A 25,418-nucleotide genomic window follows, 5' to 3' on the forward strand; every position below is an offset into this window, starting at 1 on the left:
CCGCTGCATGTAAAGTGGTGACAGAGGGAGCGGACTCCCTCTGTCTCCCATCAGCACCCCGAAAATGCGATCGCGGGGTGCTGATGTGCTGGGAAGCTTACCTTGCTTCCGATCAGGGCCCCGAGCCTGTCTTCCGTTACTTCCAGCAGGCTGTGCCTCTCTGGCGCAGCCTGATGGTCAATGTTCGAATAGCATTGCTATTGAAATGCAATGCATTATAGAGATAATGCATTACATTTTAAAAGCAATCAAAATACTGTATATTATAGTCCCCTTGTGGGACTATTAAGTAGTAAAAAAAATAGAAAAAAAATACACATTTATTAAATAAAAAAAATTCCATAAAATAAAAAAATATATATTTTTTTCCATTGAAAATACGCTTTTCAATGAAAAAAATTGCAAAAAGAAAATATCCCCCATATGTTTGGTATTGCCGCGTCCGTAACGACCGGGACTACATAAATATTACATAAATTATCCCCTATGGTGAACGCCGTAAAAAATAAAAAAAGACAGAATTTCGAATTTATTCTTAGTTTCCACCGAAAAAAAACGTAATAACAAGCGATCAAAAAGCGGCATTTACTCCAAAATCATACCAATGAAAAATACAAGTCGTCTTTCAAAAATCAAGCCCTCACACAATTCCATATAAAAAAATAAAAAAAAGTTATGGGTCTTGTGAAGTGGCAATGCAAAATAATTTTTTTGGTTAATAAAAGGTGTTTTATTGCAAAAAAAGTAGTAAAACGTAAACAAAATTATAAGTATTTAGTATCACTGTAATCGTACTGACCCAGAGAATAAAGATATTATGTTATTTATACCGAAAAATGAACGCCAAAAAATGTATAATGTAAAAACGCAGTGGCAGTATTGCTATTTTTCCCTATCTCCCTCCCAGAAAGAGTTAATAAAAGTTAATCAGAAAGTTATGTGTACCCCAAAATGGTGCCATTAAAAACTACAACTTGTCCCGTAAAAAACAAGCCCTCATAAAGCTATATAGATGAAAAAATAAAAAAAAGTTATAGCTCTTGGAACGAGACCATAAAAAAAGGAAGAAAAACGCTTGGTCATAAAGGCCCAAACAGGCTTGGTCACTAAGGGGTTAAAGGGATTCTGTCACCAGGTTTCACCCCTGTCAGCTAAACATATACTGATGTTCAGGGCCTCATCAGGATTCCTAATGTGAGCTTCTAAATGTGATCCGTAGCCTTATTTTGCTAAAAAACAGGTTTTACTAACCTGTCACTCAAAGAAATAAGGTGCCCAAGGGGATGTCAAGGGATGCAAGGTGCCGGCCGCACCCACCGCCGTTCGTGCCCAGCACCGCCTTTCCGGACTTCTGCGCCGCCTCCTAATCCTCTGTGCCGCCTCTCGCTCTCCCTCCCTCCCCCCTCCTCCTGCTGTAAGATATCACGCGTGCGCACAGGGCTCTGAGAGGCTGGCGCCAGAGTGCAGGTCATACCTGGGTTGAGCGAAGTGCCGGCGCATGCGCACTTCGCTTTAAGAAGCCAAATCGAGACGTCCGCACGGGCGCACCAGGCAGAGCCCTGTGCGCACGCGCGAGATCTTACAGCAGATGGAGGGAGAGCGAGAGGCGGCACAGAGGATTAGGAGGCGGTGCAGAAGTCTGGAAAGGCGGCGCTGGGCACGAACGGCGGTGGGTGCGGCCGGCACCTTGCATCCCTTGACATCCCCTTGGGCACCTTATTTCTTTGAGTGACAGGTTAGTAAAACCTGTTTTTTAGCAAAATAAGGCTACGGATCACATTTAGAAGCCCACATTAGGAATCGTGAAGACGCCCTGAACATCAGCATATGTTTAGCTGACAGGGGTGAAACCTGGTGACAGAATCCCTTTAATTTCTACTAAATGGACATGTCTGAAATATCACTATGTTCCAATGTATCTGCCTTTCTGACTGTACGCAGATGCACTTTGGGGATAGATTAACACCCCTAGTTTTCTGTGTTTGTAATATTTTTGGAAAACCTAATAAAATGTGTTTCCCGAAATGGCAAACTATTAATATATGAAGCATTTATCCCATATGGTGAACGGCGTAACAGGAAGAAAAATCAAAACAAACTATTTTTTGATCACTTCAGCTCCCCCACAAAATTTTTAATAAATAGTGATTAAAATAGTATCAATGAAAACTACAGATCACCCTGCAAAAAATGAACCCACACAGAGCTCCATAGACTTAAATATAAAATGTTATGGGGGTCAGAATTAGGCAATGCAAAAACATTTCTAATACATTTTTCTTAAAATTATTAAAACACAAGAAAAAAAATAAAAATATGGTATCGTTGTAATCATACTGACCTGCAGAATGAAGTTAACATATCATTTTTACCTTATAAGGGACACTGTTAAAAGGAAACCCATAAAACTGGCAGAATTTTGTTTCCCAATTCCACACAGATTATATTTTTTTCCCCTGGATTCCTACAACATCATACCCAATATTAAATGATGCTAAGTACAACAGTACGACTTGTCTGATATGGCTATATGAACAAAAAAGTAAAAAAAAGTTATGGTTCCTGGAAGCAAAAAATGAAAACGTAAAAAAATATGGAAAATCACTGCATCAGGAAGAGGTTAATGTATAGAAACATCACCATGCTTTTGATGAAAAGTATGTTTTCTTCATCAGGCCTGACTATTATACATTATTATATTTTGAGACATAATCTACTACTGTTTGGAGCCCCACTGCAAAATCCTGAGGCACCAATTGGTTGACTTGACAATCTGTATCTGTATACATCCACCTACTGAGGTGGTCACACATGCTCAGTTCCATCCTTCAACTGCCACCAACCATATCTACTGTTAGAAGCTGTAACAGATACAGGGAGAGAGCTGCAGCAGAAATGACATGCCTCCTATGCGGGTTAGGGAGAGAGCTGCAGCAGAAGGAACATGGGGTAGATTTTAGGGTTTTAGGTAGATTTTAGGGTTTTATCAGGGAAAGCTTTGCAAAAAGAGCGATGGACTGGTAATTCTGAGTTGTGTGTTGCTTTATAGTTCATACAGCTTGCTGGCAAGTTCTGCATACAAAATCCTGCAACAAATTCATGTTTTCTGTATATAGACAGTTCTAAAAACCTCAAGTTTCTACAGTTCATAAGCTTATTGCCAGTCCCCCAATAGCATACATTCTGCTGCAAACGCTGAGCAATTGCCTCTTTTTATTTTCTAAAAACCATTTATAATTGCACATTTTCAATGCATTTCAGTGCATCAATATATCCGTGTTAGTAAACGCATTGCATGTCTACCAGATACCACTCAGTTACAAGAAAATTGCTTTAAGGCTCCATTCACACGTCCGCAAATAGGTCCGCATCCGTTCCGCAATTTTGCGGAACGGGTGCGGGCCCATTAATTCTCTATGGGGACAGAAAAGATGCAGCCAGCACACAGTGTGCTGTCCACATCCGCATTTCCGTGCCATGGCCTGGAACTTCCGGGCTTCGTCCCCAAACTTCCAGGCCGCAGCTCAGCAAAAAAAAAAAGAACATGTCCTATTCTTGTCCGCATTTGCGGACAAGAATAGGCAGTTCTATGGGGGGTGCTGGATGGGTGTATTGCGGATCCTCAATTTGCGGATCCGCAATACACTACGGAAGTGTGAATGGACCCTTAAATGCATTTTACTGTAATAACGCCATTAATATACTGTGTTAGTGACTGTGTTTTACTGCAAAAACTGAATTATTATACCTGTTAGTGAACATGTTTTACTGAAAAAAATGCTATGACTATACTCATTCTAGTTAAAGGGTTTCTACCACTTCGTTTCACATAATTAGGTGTCAGACACTAGCGATCCGCTAGTGTCTGCTCTGCCAAACCATCCTAATATAATTTCTTTTGGGGCAGCCGTTTCACAAAAAAAAGAACTTTTATTGATATGCTAATGAGCCTCTAGGTGCTATGGGGGCGTCATTAGCACCTAGAGGCTCGGTCTACCTTCATAAACTGCCGCCGCCCAGCGCGTCCCTCCAGCCCGCCCATCTCCTCCGGAATGCGATCCTCCCTGTGAGCGTATGTATTCGGCGCATGCGCAGTCAATGTCTGACCGCTTCCCTGCTCAGACATCTCCACTGCGCCTGTTCCTCGGAGCACTATGACGTCATCGCGCAGGCGCAGTGGAGATGTCTGAGCAGGGAAGCGGTCAGACATTCACTGCGCATGCGCTGAATACATACGCTCACAGGGAGGATCGCATTCAGGAGGAGATGGGCGGGCTGGAGGGACGCGCTGGGCGGCGGCAGTTTGTGAAGGTAGACCGAGCCTCTAGGTGCTAATGACGCCCCCATAGCACCTAGAGGCTCATTAGCATATCAATAAAAGTTCTTTTTTTTGCGAAACGGCTGCCCCAAAAGCAATTATATTAGGATGGTTTGGCAGAGCAGACACTAGCGGATCGCTAGTGTCTGACAGCTAATTATGTGAAACGAAGTGGTAGAAACCCTTTAACACATTTTACTGCAAAAGCTGCATTATACCTGTTTTAGCGAATGTGTTGTACAACTTCAAGATACCGTTCAGTTACAGCAAAAGCATTTTACTGCAAATACTGCATTATTTTTACCGTAAATTGCAAATACCAGTGGGCAATGTGTTTGTAGAAGGGGAGGGATGTTTAATTGCATCTCAATCTCTCTGGATCCATTTGAAAATCTGAAGATGACAGCAGGTAGCCCAAGAATTGCACCTCATGTACAGCAAAACACACTTCTCTAATTTTGCATACAATTTATCTCTTAGGATCTGTAACACCTGTCTAATGTGATCCTGATGAGTCTCCACGTCTGGAGAATAAATTATTATGTAATCCAAATATGAGACAACAAACCTCCCCACCAGGTGATGAAAAATGTCATTCACAAAATGCTAGAAAACATTGGTCAACCCAAAAGGCATGACCAGGTTCTCAAAGTGACCCTCTGGGGTATTAAAAGCCATCTTCCATTCATCCCCTTCCTTTATCCTGACCAGATTATATGCTCCACTTAAGTCCAACTTGAAGAACACCTTGGAATCAACAATCTGGTTAAACAAATCAGGAATCAAAGGAAAGGGGTAAGAATTATGGACAGTAATCTGATTGAGCTCACGGAAATCCAGACATGGCCTAAGAGTTCCGTCCTTATTTTTTAACAAAGAAAAACCCTGTTGCCACTGGAGATTTGGAAGGTCTTATGTATCCTTTAGCCAAACTCTCGGTAATATACTCTCTCATGGCCGTTCTTTCGGGTCCAGAAAGGTTATACAACCTAGATTTGGGCAATTTAGCTACGGGAATAAGGTTGATAGGACAATCATATTCCCGATGCGGAGGTAAATTCTGGCATCCACTTTCAGAAAATACATAGGTAAAATCAGATATAAAAGAGGGTAATGTTTTAGTGGTTAAAGCAGATAAAGATGTATTCAGACAATTGCCAATGCAATAATCACCCCAAATCCAGAATCTGTCTAGCTTGGCAATCGATGGTTGGATTGTGCTTGCTTAACCACTGTAAACCCAGAACCAACGAAGCAGGGAGACCCTCCAATACAAAACACGAGATGAATTTCTGATGAAAGTCACCCACTCTTAATCGGGTGTCATGCACCATCTGAGATAAACACTTCTGAGTTAGATGTGCAGAATCAATAGCAAAAATGGAAATGTTTGGAGACAACCCATGCATATGGACGAACTGAGCATCAATCAGGTTCACCTCTGCCCCACCGTCGATAAACACCTCAGTCCCCATAGTCTTAGACTCTAATGCCACCTTGGCAGTCAGAAGAAATTGGGTACTACGAGTCAAAGACAAAAGCACGTTCTCTGACTCTCCTCTCACCCCTCAGATGGGAATTAGGCATCCCCTTTTTTTTTTCTTTTTGGTGCTGAATGCATGGAAATCGATAAAATGTCCCTTTTGTCCGCAGAAAAAACACAATCCCTTCCTACGACTAATACGCTTAAAAGCAGATCCAGGAGTAGCTCCCCCTAATTGCATGGGTTCGTCCCCAGACATAAACCCAGGAGTATCTTCACCCAAAGTGTCGTAATGTGATAGCACGTCCTGAGAGTGGGGGCCCCTAGATCTCTCTCTCAGGCGTCTATCAATGCGTACTACAAGAGACATAGCGGCTTCCAGAGACTCGGGTCTATGGATCTGCAAGACGGTCGTGCTGTCCATCCAGTGCAGCTATAGGATATATGGCTGTGCTGAAGTAAGCAAAAAAATGACAGTTTTGGCGGTTTATAATGTCACGTTTGGGTGTGGGGAGGAAACACCAGACCGAACATAGGAGGGAAAGGGGTGAGGGAATAAGGCCTGGAAACTAGGGAAAGGAGATGGACACCTCCTAGTAAAATCCTAATCAAAGTCCTGACTAACTACCAGTATGAACAGACCCCAGAGGTAGGTGAGTTCATACACAGGAATACCTAGTGTCCTAACCTATAGGACCCTGGTACTAATGTCAGGACTGAGACAACCTGTTTCTCCAAAAGGAAGGACGAACAGGAGTCTCTCTCAAGCCTTAATACAAATGACAGGGAAATGCAACACACAAAATAACCCAAACAAAATACAAAAGGGAAAAAAAACACTTAACTTCAAGTTGAGCTTGAACTCAGATGAGAGCCACACACCAGCTATCTACAACTCCAACAGAAGCTATAAACCGCATAGCATAGTGGGAGGAACAACAATAAATAGAGAAGGTTAAATGACCATAATAGCCACACCTGGGGAAAGAAGGTGTGGCAAGCACCAGAAACAACTTCGACATCATTTGATCCAAACAGAAAACATGTCAGATAAAACCACGTGTTGCCAGTCTCACCAATCTCCTGCCACCTGTCGCGGGAAGGTCCGTGACAGGTTCCAACAGGAGGCGCTTATCTGCATACTCCATAGACATCCTCCTATCCCCAACAGAAGCAGGCCAGAGCAGTGATCCCACTCCCCTTTCCTTCTATCATGTCTAAAGTAAAGCGCTGCCGTGCTGTGTTGCAGCTGAACAGCCTGGGCCCGAGTAGCCACACAGCGAATCAGTTGCTAAAGTGCATCATTCATCCCGCTGGCTGTCTCCCTGCCAACTTCAGCTAAGCAAGGTTGTCAGCAACAATGGCAGGAACATCATGAGTGCGCTGCATTTGGGGGAAACAACACATGCTCTCTGTATGGCACACGTGATAAATTTAATGCTGCAACATGTTTTAAAAAAGTACCATGGCTTGCAGAAGGTGCTGGCCATGTCCAAGAGATTGTCTTTGCATTTCAGCCATTCTGATTTGGCAAAGAACTCCCTCCTGGACTCCCTCCAGTGCCAGGACACTCCATCTTGCATATGCTGGATAAGCAGTGGAAAGCAGTGAATAATTTCATTATGCACCAGACGCCTCAGCAGGGAGCATGTGTTGTTTTGAGGTCACGCAGTGTCAGCTCATCAGAGATGTCTATTGCGTATTCCGGCCCTTTGAAGAGGCCACCAGACTTGTCAGTAGGAACAACTGCAGCATGAACCATACTATTGCTCTGATATTTAGCTTAGAGCAGATGCTCACGAAGATGCAACAAGGTCTGGTGGAAGACGAACATCTTGCTGTCCACACTGTAGCTGTTGGGGACCCACACGGACAAAGACTCATGGAGGAAGAAGTGGAGGAGGAGGAAGTGGAGGTGGAGGAAGAGTCATTGGTGGAGAAGCAGAAAACTAATGATGACAATGACACCGGCCTTGACGACCATTCATCTTAGTGGGGGGCTAAGAAGAAAAGAACCGCAGGCATGCTGGTGAGCAGGCAAAGTTGTATGCCTGCTTGATTATGTACTGGCAGGCGTGTTGTTAGCAAGAAGCAATCCGATGATTACTGGATAGCCATGCTTTTAGACCCTCGCTATCAAAGCAAAATAGAGGAATGTTTTCCTGTTACCGAAAGAAAGGCAAAATTGTTTTATTACCAGGATACACTGTATACGCAGCATGCCGCAGCTTTCAGTGAGTAGATACCAGGTGTGTATGACCAGGAGGCCCCTGTCTGTCCCCCACCGAGTCACCCACCTCTCACCATCTCTGCTACCACAATCCAGAAGCCACAGTAGCAGTAGCCAGCTTAGTATCATCAACATGATGGAGCAATTTTTTCATGTGCCATGCCAGGCTGATGCAAATTAGTAAATGGAGATGTATCACCTGAACAACCAGGTTAAGTCCTACCTGGGGCTGTGGCCTTTCTCTGTCTTCCCTGACCCCATGGACTTCTGGGTAGGCAGATTGGAAGAGTGGTCGGAACTGACCCAGTTTGCTCTCTCTGTACTGTCTTGTCCAGCCGACAGTGTTAACTCAGAGAGGGTTTTTTAGCTCGACAGGTGCCGTTTTCACATCCAAATGGACAAAGTTGTCACCCACCAGTGGAAAAAACATCACTTTTGTTAAAATTAATGTGGAATGGATCTGTTAGCATTTTAACAACCTCCAGCTGAGGCCAATGAATAGATCTGCCATTTATGGTGGTAGCTATTTATTACCAGCACCATCACACCACTGCCGCTGTCTGCCAGCCTACCATCATGTTCTGTACTGCATGGCTGCTTCAGCCACCATCGCATCTGCTGCAACTCCTCGTTGCTAATCCCCCTACTTCCATTACCCCGACTACCATTACTGCTACTACTACCATGCAGATACAACCACATGCACATCTACTGCCTTGACTTTTCCAACTGCTGGCACTACTATTGCTGCCTGTTATGACCCCTAAACACCTTACCTTTTACTCATCCACATTTTATTGCTACTGCTCCCCAAAAATTGGAACATTTTTCCAGGATTGTTCAACTTCAGAACAAGCCATTGTGTATTCTGACAATTAGCACTTGTGTGTGTATAAATATGAGCAGACATTCTACCCCCATTAATGCATAATTTTTGGACTCTTGTGCAGAACAATCCACTGTTACTTATGACATTAACGTGTGTGTGTGTAAACACAGGCAGGGGTTGGCCCTGTTAAGGCTTAATTTTTGGAGGCTAGGTCCCAACAAGCCAGTGTTTTTTGCCATAACACCATGTGTGTTTAAACACCACCTTCCCCAAATAAGAAGCTGTTTTGGGAAAATTTATAATATTAAAATGCATAGCAAATGCAATAGCGCAGTGGGTTTTTAAACACGCTGTTTGTTAACACCATCAACCATGTGTTTACCTATAGCTATATATGTCGGCCTCACCCTGACATCATTTGCTTTTGCTGTCATTGCATTAAAGAGCTTAAGGGGGGGGGGGGGATTTATAAAAATATATTTTTTAAAATTAAGGCAGGGGATCTCAGAGTGTCATATACTAATTTTTAGGCCAATTAGAGCACTTTTGATTTGTGTAAAATCGAGTCAGCTACAAATAGACCTTTTTTTTTAAATGTGATGAATCGGGCACAAAACTAATTTCTAGAAGTTCTCACTCATCTCTACTTAGAATCTTCATTTTTAAATTATACCAGATTCCATTTTTTGGGCGCAGCATCTGTTTGAGGTCACGGGGGGCAGAATAAAAAGTATAGAAGAGCAAATTTCTTAAAATTGGATTCAGATCTAATTCGGCTAAATCAACCATCCAATTTTGGTCTGAATACAATTGACCTGAATTGAAAGGCATTAATTGCCTGAAAAAAACACTTGTAACGGACCGTTTCAGCAGACAAGGGGTTAAAATCCGTTTAGGCGATAGGCCCCTTTCTGAGAGACAGGCACAGCTACTGCAGAACACCAAACTCCCAAACTGGATACAAAATAGCACTCCAAACTGGAACCTCACGAATAGCTGCTAGCAGACGAACAGGAATCAGCTTACACTCCTGGCAATCAATCAGTCTCTAACAGCATACAGGGGATCCCCCCAATAACGAGACAAGGCTCCGTGTTGAGGGTCAAGCAGTGGTCTGAGGTGCTGGTACACCCAGCCTGGTTTTTATTACAGTTGTTGCAAATACAGGTCCGCCCACAGGGAGGTATAAAACAACCCAGCCCATCTGGTGTACACGCCCCTAGGGGACCAGAAGGAAGACTGTGACACAGGACAGACATGCAGCACTGTAGGACACACAGAGACAATACATCCCCACAATGCATCATGGTTTCCTCCTTTCTGCCCTGGAGACACCGGAGGAGCAATCCAATTATCTCTCAAGACAAAGGGAAATCACCAATACACATGTGGGGACAACAGAACAGAAATCACCATTTAAACATACAATGTCACAACCCTTTTCACTACACAGACATTTAACATCCCAAAATGGCACGAATTAGACCAGGAGTTCAAGTTAGTTCAAGTCCTTTGTGAACAAATGAGGCCTGGCTGATGAGAGGGCCCATAATCCTGGGGCAAGAGGCCAGCAGCCAGGCCCCTCCAAAACCCAGTGGCGAGGTTGGTTTCGCCACACATCTCCCCCTCCCAGGGAAGACTAACCAGGTACCCGACCTCACGGTCAGTACCTGAGTTAGTATGGCAGTCCACCCACAACCCAATACTGGACCTGTTGGATTTGGTAGCCTGTCTCTGTCCAGTGGGTCCACCAAGGTTATGTTGGTAGCTGGTACTCCCGGTCTCTGTGTTGCTCCCTGGCTTGGGGTGGAGGTTGCTTTGTGGGCAGGTATCAGCGGTACTCTGCCCTGGTTGATGGAGGGGGAGACCGACTGTCTCTACCCCCTGTGCTGTAAGTGCAGTGACCACGGTCCCATCTGCACTGTTGTGGGGCTTACTGTCTCCCCCTGGTGCGTTAAGCTGCCGCTGGGGAGAGGGGGTAACGAGCTCCTCTCCCATACATACTTCCAGCCGCTGGGGAAGGCGACCGACCGTCTCCGCTCCCAATACAGTGTCCTGCTGCTGGGGAAAGGAGACTGGGCTCTCTATTCCCTGCTGGACACTCTGCCGCTGGGGGACAGGACCGACTGTCACTGCCCCCTGTAACTCCGCCTGCCGCTGGGGAATGGAGACTGGGCTCCCAATTCCCAATAAATCACACAGCCGCTGGGAAATGGAGACTGGGCTCCCAATTCCCTGTACATCACTCGGCCGCTGGGGAATGGAGACTGGGCTCCCAATTCCCAAACAATCATGCTGCTGCTGGGGGGCAGGGACAACTACCTCTGCCCCCTGTAACTCAGCATGCCAATGGGAGGGAGGACGCTGCTCTCCTCTCCCTGCACTTCACACTGCCTTCCCGGCATATCACTCTGCTGCTGGGGGGCAGAAACAACTACCTCTGCCCCCTGTAACTCAGCCTGCCGCTGGGGAATGGAGACTGAGCTCCCAATTCCCTGCAATTCACACTGCTGCTGGGGAATGGAGACTGGGCTCCCAATTCCCTGCTGGACACTCTGCCGCTGGGGAGAGGAGACTGAGCTCTCTCTGTCCCGCAACTGTAACTTCCGATGGAGGTCCACCCAACGTGGCAGCTGACCGTAACCTTCTGCCTGGTATAGTAGGGTCTTGAACACTAGACTCCTCACGAACTTCACGGATTTCTCAGCTGGATTGGGTCCGAAGAAGTTCAGCCGCAACCACATCATACGGTCAAATTCCTCAGCAGAGTATCTGTACTCCACTGCTGGTTCCATCCTGGTGCTTTTAGGGTCGCTGTACTGAGACATGCGTTGCCCTTAAGTTGTAAAATCCAAAGAAATGGTGTCTCCTGTAGCTGTCCTTCTGGCTGTAGGAACGATCCCGCTGCTTGCCACCAATGTAATGGACCGTTTCAGCAGACAAGGGGTTAAAATCCGTTTAGGTGATAGGCCCCTTTCTGAGAGACAGGCACAGCTACTGCAGAACACCAAACTCCCGAACTGGATACAAAATAGCACTCCAAACTGGAACCTCACGAATAGCTGCTAGCAGACGAACAGGAATCAGCTTACACTCCTGGCAATCAGTCTCTAACAGCATACAGGGGATCCCCCCAATAACAAGACAAGGCTCCGTGTTGGGGGTCAAGCAGTGGTCTGAGGTGCTGGTATGCCCAGCCTGGTTTTTATTACAGTTGTTGCAAATACAGGTCCGCCCACAGGGAGGTATAAAACAACCCAGCCCATCTGGTGTACATGCCCCTAGGGGACCAGAAGGAAGACTGTGACACAGGACAGACATGCAGCACTGTAGGACACACAGAGACAATACTTCCCCACAATGCATCATGGTTTCCTCCTCTCTGCCCTGGAGACACCCGAGGAGCAATTCAATTATCTCTCAGGACAAAGGGAAATCACCAATACACATGTGGGGACAACAGAACAGAAATCACCATTTAAACATACAATGTCACAACCCTTTTCACTACACAGACATTTAACATCCCAAAATGACACGAATTAGACCAGGAGTTCAAGTTAGTTCAAGTCCTTTGTGAACAAATGAGGCCTGGCTGATGAGAGGGCCCATAATCCTGGGGCAAGAGGCCAGCAGCCAGGCCCCTCCAAAACCCAGTGGCGAGGTTGGTTTCGCCACAACACTCTTGCTCTTTCTAAATTTGCTTATCTCTAAAAAAAAATCCTGGTTCAATGGGGGAGATTTATCAAAAGTGGTGCAGAGGAAAACTGGCTTAGTTGCCCATATCAACTAATCGGATTCCACATTTCATTTTTCTGAGAAACCTTTGGAAAATGAAAAGCTGAATCTGATTGGTTGCTATGGGCAACTAAGCCAGTTTTCCTTTGAACCAGTTTTGATAAATTTCCCCTAATGTGTGTAAGAGGCAGTTGGGAGGTGGGAAGCTGCAACAGAAGAAAGATCACAGCCTATTAGTGTCATCTTTCCCCTGTACAACTTATTATCACATTTAGGTGTTGGAGGAGAGGGAGTGTCTTTGTTATTTCTTCTATGAAGTCAGAAGATGAGCAGTTACACATTGGATCACCCCTTGCGCCTAATCAGGACGTTTGTCAACTCAATGTCTCAAACATTGACTATTACTGCTAGTTTCACACTAGCGGCAAGGAACTCCGGCAGGCTGTTCCGGCGGGTGAACAGCCTGTCGGATCCGTGCTGCACGCGTTCCCCCGGACTACCGCTCTGGCCCCATTGACTATAATGGGGGCGGGCCGGAGTTCCGGCGGCAGCACGGCAAACATGCCGATAGGCGGCCAGAATAAAAGTACTGCGTGGATTTTGACAATGTGCCCACTGTCCACTTTGAGAAAATATATGGGGTATAATGTGATTTTCTTATTTTTCAGTTCAGGTTTATTTGCATTTGTCAAATATGTGTAAACTCTCACGTATGTCATGTCTGTTTTTGTGTGACCTTGTTTCCACACTTAGATTTAGTGAGCTCTTACTCAGTTTTATTCTATTTCTTTCTCTGAAAGGAAGTTTGATCGGCTCAAATAACAAGCGCAGGACAAGCCCTAAGCCTGCTTACATCAATTACACAATTTCACTTTAAAATAACTGTGTTCTTTATTGTTTGCAGATCACTTTCTTTTGCAGGTGATGCAGTTTCAGGATTACATCACTGGAAGAGCAGCCAGAAGTATCTGAGTGCCAGGATGACTAAAGACAGAAGAATGTTTTAGCACAACTCAGCCAATATGCAGTTTGCTTAGAAGAGGTTATGTGAAGATCAGAGGAAGATTCTGAATTAGCCATAGAAAAATGATTGATTAGATATTTAACGTTTTATCCATGCTGTCTTGAGTATAATGCTACCCATGCATTGTGAAAAGTATTCATTTTTCCCCTAATATGGGGTAACTGGTGACCAATACCTAGGGGGTTTTGCCTTCCTCTGGATCAACACAGTATTTGGGCTTCATAGACCGGTGTCTTTTATCAACCTTAGGCTGGTTTCACACGGGCGTTGCGGGAAAAGATGCGAGTGAGTTGCGGGAACATGCCCGATTTTTCCCCGCGAGTGCAAAGCGTTTTAATGCGTTTTGCATGCGCAAGAGAAAAATCGGCATGTTTGGTACCCAGAGCCGAACCCAGACTTCTTCACAGAAGTTTGGGTTTGGGTTCAGTATTCTGTAAATTTTATTATTTTCCCTTATAACATGGTTATAAGGGAAAATAATAGCATTCTTTAATACAGAATGCTTAGTAGAAGGTCAATTGAGGGTTAAAAAAAATAAAAAAAATTAACTCACCTCCTCCAATTGATCGTGTAGCTGCCAGTCTCCTGTTCTTTCTTCAGGACCTGTCAAAGGACCTGTGGTGACATCACTGAGCTCATCCATGGTGATGGAACATGTGTTGTATCATGTGATGAGCACAGTGATGTCACCACAGGTCCTTTGACAGGTCCTGAAGAAAGAACCGAAGACCGGCAGCTACGCGATCAATTGGAGGAGGTGAGTTATTTTTATTTTTTTAACCCTTAATTGACCTTCTACTAAGCATTCTGTATTAAAGAATGCCATTATTTTCTCTTATAACCATGTTACAAGGGAAAATAATACAGTGAATAGACTTTCATTCTAGCAACCATGCGTGAAAATCGCACTGCATCCGCACTTGCGGATGCTTGCGATTTTCACGCAGCCCCATTCACTTCTATGGGGCCTGCATTGCGTGAAAAACGTACAATATAGAGCATGCTGCGATTTTCACGCAACGCACAAGTGATGTGTGAAAATCACCGCTCATGTGCACAGCCCCATAGAAATGAATGGGTCCGGATTCAGTGCGGGTGCAATGCGTTCACCTCACGCATTGCACCCGCGCGGGAAAACCTCGCCCGTGTGATAGGGGCCTTATCAACTATGTAACTTCTTTAGTGGAGCTCCATCTGAAATTTGACATTGGTTTCTTGAGGTTTCTTGACCATCCATACAGTGTATTAGTGTTACAAACATTTCAGAAGATTTCTCGAAAAATCTAAAAAAAGATCCACTTACACGGGTTTGTGATACAACAGCACATCACAAAGCTCTTTTTGTGAGGGAAGCCAATGTATCGGAATTTCAGAACCCTTTACCTGTGTCTTGAGCATGAGCTTCTAAAGCTGGCCATACACTTCTGCCAACAGCTATTCCTCCCTCCCTTCTACACACCTTCTGTTACTCAGTGGGGAGAGTGGAGTAAGGCTACTTTCACACTCGCGTTTTGGCTTTCCGTTTGTGATATCCGTCATGGGCTCTCACAAGCGGTCCAAAACAGATCAGTTTTGCCCTAATGCATTCTGAATGGAAAAAGATCTGCTCAGAACGACTCAGTTTGCGTCCGTTCAGTCACTATTCCGCTCTGGAGGGGGACACAAAAACGCTGCCTGCAGCGTTTTTCTGTCTGCCATGTGGTGTGGAGCAAAACGGATCCGTCCTGACACACAATGCAAGTCAATTGGGACGGATCCATTTTCTCTGGCACAATAGAAAACGGATCCATCCCCCATTGACTTTCAATGGTGTTCATGACGGATCCGTCATGGCTATAGAAGACATAATACAACCGGATCCGTTCATGACGGATGCATGCAGTTGTATTATGGTAACAGAAGCGTTTTTGCAGATCCATGACGGACCCGCAAAAAACGCTAATGTGAAAGTAGCCTTAACCGCTGCCAGAGTGGAGAACATAAGGATCAGTCATTTTGATATTCAGCATGCCGAAACATTCTTTCCTCTGACATTTGCTGTTGTGGGAGATTCGCGAAACCCCCATATGCATCAGATGGTTGGCCAGTCATAATGAAATCAGCAGTTTTAAAGGCAATCTGTGGCCCCCCTATCAAACTTTTTGCATAAATACATAGCTGTGATTCACCTGATTAACCCCTTAAGGACCCTGGGATTTTCCATTTTTGCATTTTCTTTTCACTCCCCGCCTACCCATAGTCCTAACTTTTTTATTTTTCCATTCACCTAGCCTTATGAGGGCTTATTTTTTGCGGGACAAGTTGTACTTTCTAATGGCACCATTTACGGTTGCATACAATGTAGTAGGGAGCGGGAAAAAAATTCCAAATGGGGTGAAATGGAAAAAAACGCAATTCTGATAAAGGTTTTAATTTTTTTACACTGTAGACTATGCGGTAAAATTGACCTGTTACAGTATATTCATTCTCTAGGTCAGTACGGTTCCAAGGATACCACACTTGTATAATTTTTCTTGCGTTTTAATACTGGGGAAAAAAATTCAAACCTTTGAGGGAAATTTTTTTTTTTCATAACCATATTCTGACCCCTATAAATTTTTTGTAGCTATGTGTACGGGGCTGTGTGAGGGCAAATTTTTTTGCGGGACGATCTGTTCTTTTTAGCGATACCAATTTTAAGTGTGTGTAACTTTTTGATCACTTTTTATAAAAAAATGATTGGGTAGTTGAAGTGACCAAAAAAATGGCAAATTGGCTGTTTTCATTTTTTTCCCCGCTACGCCATTTGCCGTATGCCATTAATATTGTTATATTTTAATAGTATGGGCATTTTCGCACCCGGTGATGCCCATGATGTTTAATTTTTTATTGATTAAGTATTTTTATTTTAAGGAAAGGGGGGTGATTTGAACTTTTAGATTTTTTTATTTTTTTATATTTGTAAAAACTTTTTTTTTTTACTATTTTTAAGTCACCTTGGGTGACAATAACTGGCAATCATTCAATTGCCCATAGTATTCAGTGATGGCTAAATAGCCATCATTGAAGACTTCAATTGCACTGTATTGATATATACATTTAATTGACTCTGAAGTCTGCTTGAGGCTATGGTCAATTAGCGCAAGGTAACAGATTACCCGATCTCAGCCGGGGAAAGATGTTACCGGACAGGAAGCGCGCGACTTTCGGTTCCGGTGTGCACAGATGCCGTAGTCACATTTGACCACAGCATCTGAAGGGTAAGATGTATGCGATCAGCCTTATGACTGATCGCATACATGTGCCGCGGGTCTCTGCTATTTATAATAGCAGAAACCCTGCGGCTAAGGCGCCCGCTGCACGTGCTTAGGGATCAGACCCATGACGTACAGCTACGTCATGGGTCCTTAAAGGGTTAAAACACTGTTTTTGTTTTATTGATCTGAGGCTACATTCCCAAGTTATGATACTTCATTAATTAGCAAATGAGGCCTTTGATAAAATGAGGCCATCACCATTAGGGCTCGTTCACACAACCGTATGGCTTTTTTAGTGCTTTGCGGGCCGTTTTTAACGGATCCGTTTTTCCTTTTTTTGTTTCAGTAGTGTTTCCGGTTCCGTTCCGTTTTTCCGTTCCGTTTTTCCATATGGCATATACAGTATACAGTAATTACATACAAAAAATTGGGCTGGGCATAAAATTTTCAATAGATGGTTCTGCAAAAACGGAACGGATACGGAAGACATACGGAGTACATTCCGTATGTGTTCCGTTTTTTTTTGCGGACCCATTGACTTGAATGGAGCCACGGAACGTGATTTGCAGGCAATAATAGGACATGTTCTATCTTTGAACAGAACAGAAAAACGGAAATACGGAAACGGAATGCATACGGAGTACATTCCGTTTTTTTGCGGAACCATTGAAATAAATGGTTCCATATACGGACCGTGTACAGAACGTAAAAAATGGCCCGTATACAGAAAAAAAAAATGTTGTGTGAAAGAGGCCTAATGGTGATGCCCTAATTTCACCTGATTTAGATATTAAGGGCTTGTTCACACAACCGTGCCGTGTTTTGCGGTCGGCAAATTGCGGATTCGCAAAACACGGATGCCGCCTGTGTGCCTTCCGTAATTTGCGGAACGGACGGCCCTTTATAGAAATGCCTATTCTTGTTCGTAAAACAGACAAGAATAGGACATGATTCATAATTTTTGCGGGACCACGGATCGGAGTGCTATCCGCATCTTTTGCAGCCCCATTGAAGTGAATGGGTCTGGAACCAATGGGATGCGGAACCAAACCACGGTCGTGTGAATGAGCCCTAACAGTGTTTTTGCTCAGGAGAACCACAGCTATGTGTCTATGCAAATAGTTAAATAGGGAGGTCGTTGGTGACAGATTCCCTTCAACTGATATTCATCTAATGTGTATGGCCACAAAAGGTCACAGCAGGACATACATCAGCAAAAGATCAAGTTTTATATCAATATCTTACACATGGGTTATATGTATAATAGAACATCCTCTGATGCATAAGTTGTACATCACACTAAAAGAATGTTATACTAGAGTCCATGAAATGTATGACTCTATATGGTTCTTCTTTTGCACACAATTAAAATGACTTAAAATTCTACAAACCAGTCAGTGAAGACTGGACGAAATGCCCATGCACTATAATTAACATTTTAATGCCAATGCATTTAGTTAATTTTACAACAGGGTGTTTGTGACTGGGACAGCTGATATCATACAATATTCTAAAAGCTGCAAAACAGGCTTGAAAAATTAATCTGACATATTTCAACTTAAAACAATCTTGAAGAGAGTCAGAGCCCTGCTGATCCTACCCACATGCACTGATTGATACAGGGGAAGATGTCAATCATCCTGTGTGGGCAGGATAATCAGGACTCTCACTGTCTCTGCTAGGAGTCCTATTGGGTTTTACTCTGCTTTTTAGGCCCCTTTCACACGGGCGAGTTTTCCGCACGGGTGCAATACGTGAGGTGAACGCATTGCACCCGCACTGAATCCAGACCTATTCATTTCTATGGGGCTGTGCACATGAGCGGTGATTTTCACGAATCACTTGTGCGTTGCGTGAAAATCGCAGCATGCTCTGTATTGTGCATTTTTCACGCAACGCAGGCCCCATAGAAGTGAATGGGGCTGCGTGAAAATCGCAAGCATCCGCAAGCAAGTGCGGATGCGGTGCGATTTTCACGCATGGTTGCTAGGATAAAAGTTTATTCACTGTATTATTTTCCCTTATAACATGGTTATGAGGGAAAATAATAGCATTCTTTAATACAGAATGCTTAGTAGAAGGTCAATTGAGGGTTAAAATAAAAAATTAAAAATTAACTCACCTCCTCCAATTGATTGCGTAGCTGACGGTCTCCTGTTCTTTCTTCAGGACCTGTCAAAGGACCTGTGGTGACATCACTGTGCTCATCACATGATACATCACATGATCCATCACCAATGGTAATGGACCATGTGATGAGCTCAGTAATGTCACCACAGGTCCTTTGACAGGTCCTGAAGAAAGAACAGGAGACCGGCAGCTATGCAATCAATTGGAGGACGTGAGTTAATTTTTAATTTTTTATTTTAACCCTCAATTGACCTTCTACTAAGCATTCTGTATTAAAGAATGCTATTATTTTCCCTTATAACCATGTTATAAGGGAAAATAATAAAATTTACAGAATACTGAACCCAAACCCGAACTTCTGTGAAGAAGTCTAGGTTCGGGTCTGGGTACCAAACATGGCGATTTTTCACACGCGCGTGCAAAACGCATTAAAACGATTTGCACTTGCGGGGGGAAAATCACGCATGTTCCCGCTACGCACTCGCATCTTTTCCTGGGACGCCCGTGTGAAACCAGCTTTACTCTGTTTTACATTATATAAACATATACCACAGAGCTCAGCTTCTCTCCCGCCATCATATCCTTCCCTGAGAAATAAATGGTTACTGCGTAACGACTTACATTGGATCTAGTTAAGCTTTTTAAATGAACAGGCAACAGAAATTCCCCCCTCAAACTATTCAAAACTGGTTTTAGAAATGTTGTCAACTCTTTAGGTATTCCACAGGAATTAAAGCAAAACAGAGGTGAAATTTCAAAATGTCACTTTTCTTTGCAGATTTTCCATTTTTAAGCAATTTTTTCCTAGAACACATCAATGGTTAACAACAAAACAAACATCAATATTTATTACCTTGATTCTGCAGTTTGCAGAAACACCCCATATGTAGTTGTATACTGCTGTTTGGGCACACGACAGGGCACAGAAGGCAAGGACCGCCATATGGTTTTTTGGGGGCAGATTTTGCTGAAATGGTCTTTGGGCACCATGTTTCATTTGAAGAGGCCCTGAGGTAACCCCACAGTGAAAAACCCAGAAAAGTGACCACATTTTGTAAACTACACCACCCAACGAATTTTTAAGGGTTGTAGCGAGCATTTCACTCAACAGCTGTTTCATCAAATTTTTAATACTTGTGTGTGAAAATAAAAAATTACATATTTTTTTTACAAGAAAGTGATGCTTTTGCCCCAAACTTTCTTTTTCATGAAAGATAACAGGAGAATATCCCCCCACAATTTGCTACCCACTTCCTCCTGAATACAGTAACACCCCAATTATGGTGGTAAACTGTTATTTGGGGATACGCCAGCGCTCAGAAGGGAGGGAGCGGCATCTGGATTTTCTAACATGGAATTTTCTGTCATGGTTTTTAAGAGCAATAACTTTTACTATTTTTTGTTGAATAAGCTGCGTGAGAGCTTATTTTATGCGAGACAAGCTGTAGTCTTTTTTTGACACAATTTTAGGGTACATTTGGCTTTCTGGTTGCTTTTTATCTAATTTTTGGGAGGTGAAGTCACAAAAAAAGCAGTTTGGTGTCATTTTTCTATTATTTTTTTTTTACACAGTTCATTTGATGGGGTAGATCATGTAATATTTTTATAGATCCGGTCATTATGGACGCAACGATACCAAATATGTTAAATTTTTTTTATTTCTACGTTTTACACAATAAAAACGTTTTTTTTACGTTTTACACAAATTTTTTTTTTCTTACAGCCAGATTTTTTTCATTTTTCTGGCTATAGTCTTGTGCGAGGGCTTGTTTCTTGCGGGATGAGTGACTTTTTTTATTGCTACCATTTTGGGGTACATACGACTTTTTGATTGATTGATATGTTTTTTGTGAGGTGATTAAAAAAACTGTTTTGCCATTATTTTTATTATTTTTTTTCTACACAGTTTACTTGATGGGGTAGAGCATGTGACATTTTTGTAGAGCCAATTGTTACGGACGCGGCGATACCAAATAGGTCTATTTTTTTATTTTTATTTTTTTAACATTTTACACAATAAAAGCATTTTTAGAAAAAAATCATGTTTTTGTGTTGCATCTTTGCATCAAATATTTTTTTTTCTTTTCTTTTTTTTTTATTGTACACTTTGTGTCCCCCATAAGGTCATACAAGACCTCTGGGGGACATTTAACTTCTTTTTTTTTTTTTTTAACTATTGATTTCTCCTGTAACTGGGGCTGACTTAGTAGCTCCAATTACAGGGGAAATACACCCCCCAGAGAGGCTGTACAGCATAATACTGTGCTGTACAGCCTCAGTGCAGGGCTGATTGTGGTCTATGGAACACCCAACAGCTCCTGCACTCACCTGGCCCCGGCGGTTACATGATCACTGGGCCGGGACAGGATGTGGCACATCGCTTCCTCAGCTGTATACATAGCGCTTGTTGAGCGCTGTGTATACAGCGATCCAGAAGGCAGGGACACCCAGGAATAATCCCTGCCTTCTCTCTTAGAGTGCAACTGCCATCTCTGAAAGGACGTTCAGAATGTCCATTCAGAGATAAATCCGACCGCCGACCGCCCAGGATGTTCATAGTCAATGGGCGGTCGGGAAGTGGTTAAGAAGTTGTTTAGCGTATATTGCCTAATCTTGACCTGACCTATTCATTGATATGGTAGGGCAGATTTACTACTGAAAATGTTCCCTTTTTTGCACAGTTTGCTCAAAAAAACTGACATACATGCATTGCTCTGCACTTACTAATTATGTTAGACTCTTCCAATCTTTTTATGCCGACAATAGGCATGGGTTAATGGAATGTGATGGGGTGACTTTACAAGAAAGGGGCATGGCTTAACCTCTGTGGGGCCAAAAAATGCACCAAAATGTTGGTGCATTTTTGGAGTAAATCTACGCTAACATAGGTGGTGTAAACTTAGAATAGACAGCTTAAGATGTGACAGATTTATCATCCATCACCAGTCACTGTCATACATCTGGTGCAGTTTAAGACTGTGGGACAGATTTAGTAACACCATGTAAACTTCGAGAGACTTTATCATGAGGAGAATATTTGAAGTCAGTTTTTGCTTGTGTTGGAGTACTTTGTGCCACATTTATCAAATGTCTCATGTTGTTTGATAAATTTGTCTCATCCTTAGACCTAACACTTCTGTCTAGAAAAGCTACTCCACTTTTCCTACTCCACCCTCCTGCACCCTGAGATTGCAACTTTAAAAAAAAAAAAGTCTCAATGATAGATCTGGAGTGAAACTCATTTAAATAGCTAACCACACCCACTTTTCCATCCATATTTCAAAACTGAAATGAGCGGTGTAAAATGCAAAAAGTCACAAAATTTTGCGCAAGTGCGTATAAAAAGTTGCTAATTTTTGCGCAAGAGCTAATATTTTGTGCGAGCAAGTCCAAAAAAGAAAACTTTTTGACACCAGAATTCTGGAGTGAAGGTATGGTAAATCAGGGCCATTGTCATAAACTGCTCCAGATTTATCATAGTGACTGATGCTGGATGACAAATCTGTTGTATCTTTAGAATGTTTAGTCTAAGTTAAGTAACTTTTACTCAAAAAATGCACCAAAATTTTGGCATATTTTTTTGCCACATGGAGGTGCGTTTAAGCCATGCCCCTATCCTGCTAAGCCATGTCCTTTTATTGAAGGAGGCATAAAAAAGGTTAGAAAAGTGTCTGAAACACTTCCAATGCAAAGCATGTACACCAAAAACTAGCACATTTTCAATCGTAATTATGTATTTTAGAGAATATTAGTAAATCTACCCCAGAAGCAGGTATGACACATACAAAAATGCCCTGCCTATGAGTTATTTTAAAATGCTAATTGTATCTAAAATGTTGGCTCTCATCTGTGCTTGCAGATTATTACATTTCAAAGCATTAATAACTTCTTGAACATGAACTTTTAACTTTGTACCTGGCCTCCATCAAGCAAACGTAATCTGACAAGCTCTGCAGTACTTAACCAGAGACAACTATGCACATGGCAACCTAATTTGCTTATTCAATATTTTTCAGGAATGAGCCTTAAAGGGGTTTTCTATTTTTAAAAAGCTCTGACAGCTGCTTATATCATAAAATAACTAACATGCCCTGCCACTACAGTACCTCTAGTCAAGTGGTCCTCTCAGGTTACATCGCTAATGTAATGACACACAACTGCTGCAACCAATCGAAGGTGGGAACAGTGATGTCACTGTGTGTGGTCACCAGACGTTATGGCCCTCATTGATGCAGCTATGAAACCAGAGACTTTGAGCATATTGGGAATGGCGGTGCTAGAGCAGAAGAGGAAGCGGTGTCTATATATTATTTTAGGACATCAGCAGCTACCCAATATTTAAACACCTTAAACATTTATGGCATATCCATAGTATATGCTATGAATTTCTGCTAGGTGTAGGGAAAATGGGGGTCCTGAGTCACAATGGCCTCTCCCCATAGAATGCATAGGTGACAATGCTTGCTCACTGTTCTCTCCATTGAAATGAGCTATGGAAAGAGCCAAGCATATGGAGTACAATGGCAGGAGGGTATGTAGTTCAGATGTCTCGTGGTCTACCTACCTTTCACGTTCTTGTTCCAGCAAGTTGGTGAAGTCATCACTCTTGTTCATGTAGTCCGTATGCTTCTGCTTCTCATTTTCCAGTTCATACACAGTCCTGCGATGGCACTTCTCTGCCAAGAGTAGCTGTTCTAACATTCGTCTGTAAGTTTCTTTTTGCTTTTCTTCAAGCCGGTCAAGCTGGGCATGTTTAATAAAATGTTCTGTGATTCCATTTGTAAGAAAAAGCCACATGCACATAGTAACATGGGGAAAGAAATATCTATCTATCTAATCTATCCTCTCTTATATCTATCTATGTAATATCTGTCTATCTATCTATGTAATATCTATCTATCTACAGTACAGACCAAAAGTTTGGACACACCTTCTCATTCAAAGAGTTTTCTTTATTTTCATGACTATGAAAATTGTAGATTCACACTGAAGGCATCAAAACTATGAATTAACACATGTGGAATTATATACATAACAAACAAGTGTGAAACAACTGAAAATATGTCATATTCTAGGTTCTTCAAAGTAGCCACCTTTTGCTTTGATTACTGCTTTGCACACTCTTGGCATTCTCTTGATGAGCTTCAAGAGGTAGTCCCCTGAAATGGTTTTCACTTCACAGGTGTGCCCTGTCAGGTTTAATAAGTGGGATTTCTTGCCTTATAAATGGGGTTGGGACCATCAGTTGCGTTGAGGAGAAGTCAGGTGGATACACAGCTGATAGTCCTACTGAATAGACTGTTAGAATTTGTGTTATGGCAAGAAAAAAAGCAGCTAAGTAAAGAAAAACGAGTGGCCATCATTACTTTAAGAAATGAAGGTCAGTCAGTCAGCCGAAAAATTGGGAAAACTATTTGACCATGAAGGAGAGTAATGGGGTGCTGCGCCAGATGACCTAGCCTCCACAGTCACCGGACCTGTACCCAATCGAGATGGTTTGGGGTGAGCTGGACCGCAGAGTGAAGGCAAAAGGGCCAACAAGTGCTAAGCATCTCTGGGAACTCCTTCAAGACTGTTGGAAGACCATTTCAGGGGACTACCTCTTGAAGCTCATCAAGAGAATGCCAAGAGTGTGCAAAGCAGTAATCAAAGCAAAAGGTGGCTACTTTGAAGAACCTAGAATATGACATATTTTCAGTTGTTTCACAGTTGTTTGCTATGTATATAATTCCACATGTGTTAATTTATAGTTTTGATGCCTTCATAGTCATGAAAATAAAGAAAACTCTTTGAAAGAGAAGGTGCGTCCAAACTTTTGGTCTGTACTGTATCTATCTATCTATCCTTATCTATCTATCTATCTATCTATCTATCTACAGTATCTATCTAATATCTATCTATCTATCTAATATCTATCTATCTATCTCATATCTATCTTCTATCTATCTGTCTATCTATGTAATATCTGTCTATCTATCTATGTAATATCTATCTATCTACAGTACAGACCAAAAGTTTGGACACACCTTCTCATTCAAAGAGTTTTCTTTATTTTCATGACTATGAAAATTGTAGATTCACACTGAAGGCATCAAAACTATGAATTAACACATGTGGAATTATATACATAACAAACAAGTGTGAAACAACTGAAAATATGTCATATTCTAGGTTCTTCAAAGTAGCCACCTTTTGCTTTGATTACTGCTTTGCACACTCTTGGCATTCTCTTGATGAGCTTCAAGAGGTAGTCCCCTGAAATGGTTTTCACTTCACAGGTGTGCCCTGTCAGGTTTAATAAGTGGGATTTCTTGCCTTATAAATGGGGTTGGGACCATCAGTTGCGTTGAGGAGAAGTCAGGTGGATACACAGCTGATAGTCCTACTGAATAGACTGTTAGAATTTGTGTTATGGCAAGAAAAAAGCAGC

General features: G+C 42.6%; 1 protein-coding gene across 3 annotated transcripts in view; it reads right to left on the reverse strand.

The window, feature by feature from the left end:
- Window positions 1-25,418, reverse strand: part of FILIP1 (filamin A interacting protein 1) — a 240,705-nt gene that overhangs the window by 18,201 nt on the left and 197,086 nt on the right. For all 3 annotated transcript variants that reach the window (XM_040428664.1, XM_040428661.1, XM_040428663.1), the window contains exon 4: window positions 23,553-23,731. In XM_040428664.1, the coding sequence (XP_040284598.1) occupies window positions 23,553-23,731 (179 nt within the window). The remainder of the gene's footprint in view (window positions 1-23,552; window positions 23,732-25,418) is intronic.

The sequence above is a fragment of the Bufo bufo genome, chromosome 4 (genome assembly GCF_905171765.1).
Source record: "Bufo bufo chromosome 4, aBufBuf1.1, whole genome shotgun sequence".
Taxonomy (NCBI): Eukaryota; Metazoa; Chordata; class Amphibia; order Anura; family Bufonidae; genus Bufo; species Bufo bufo.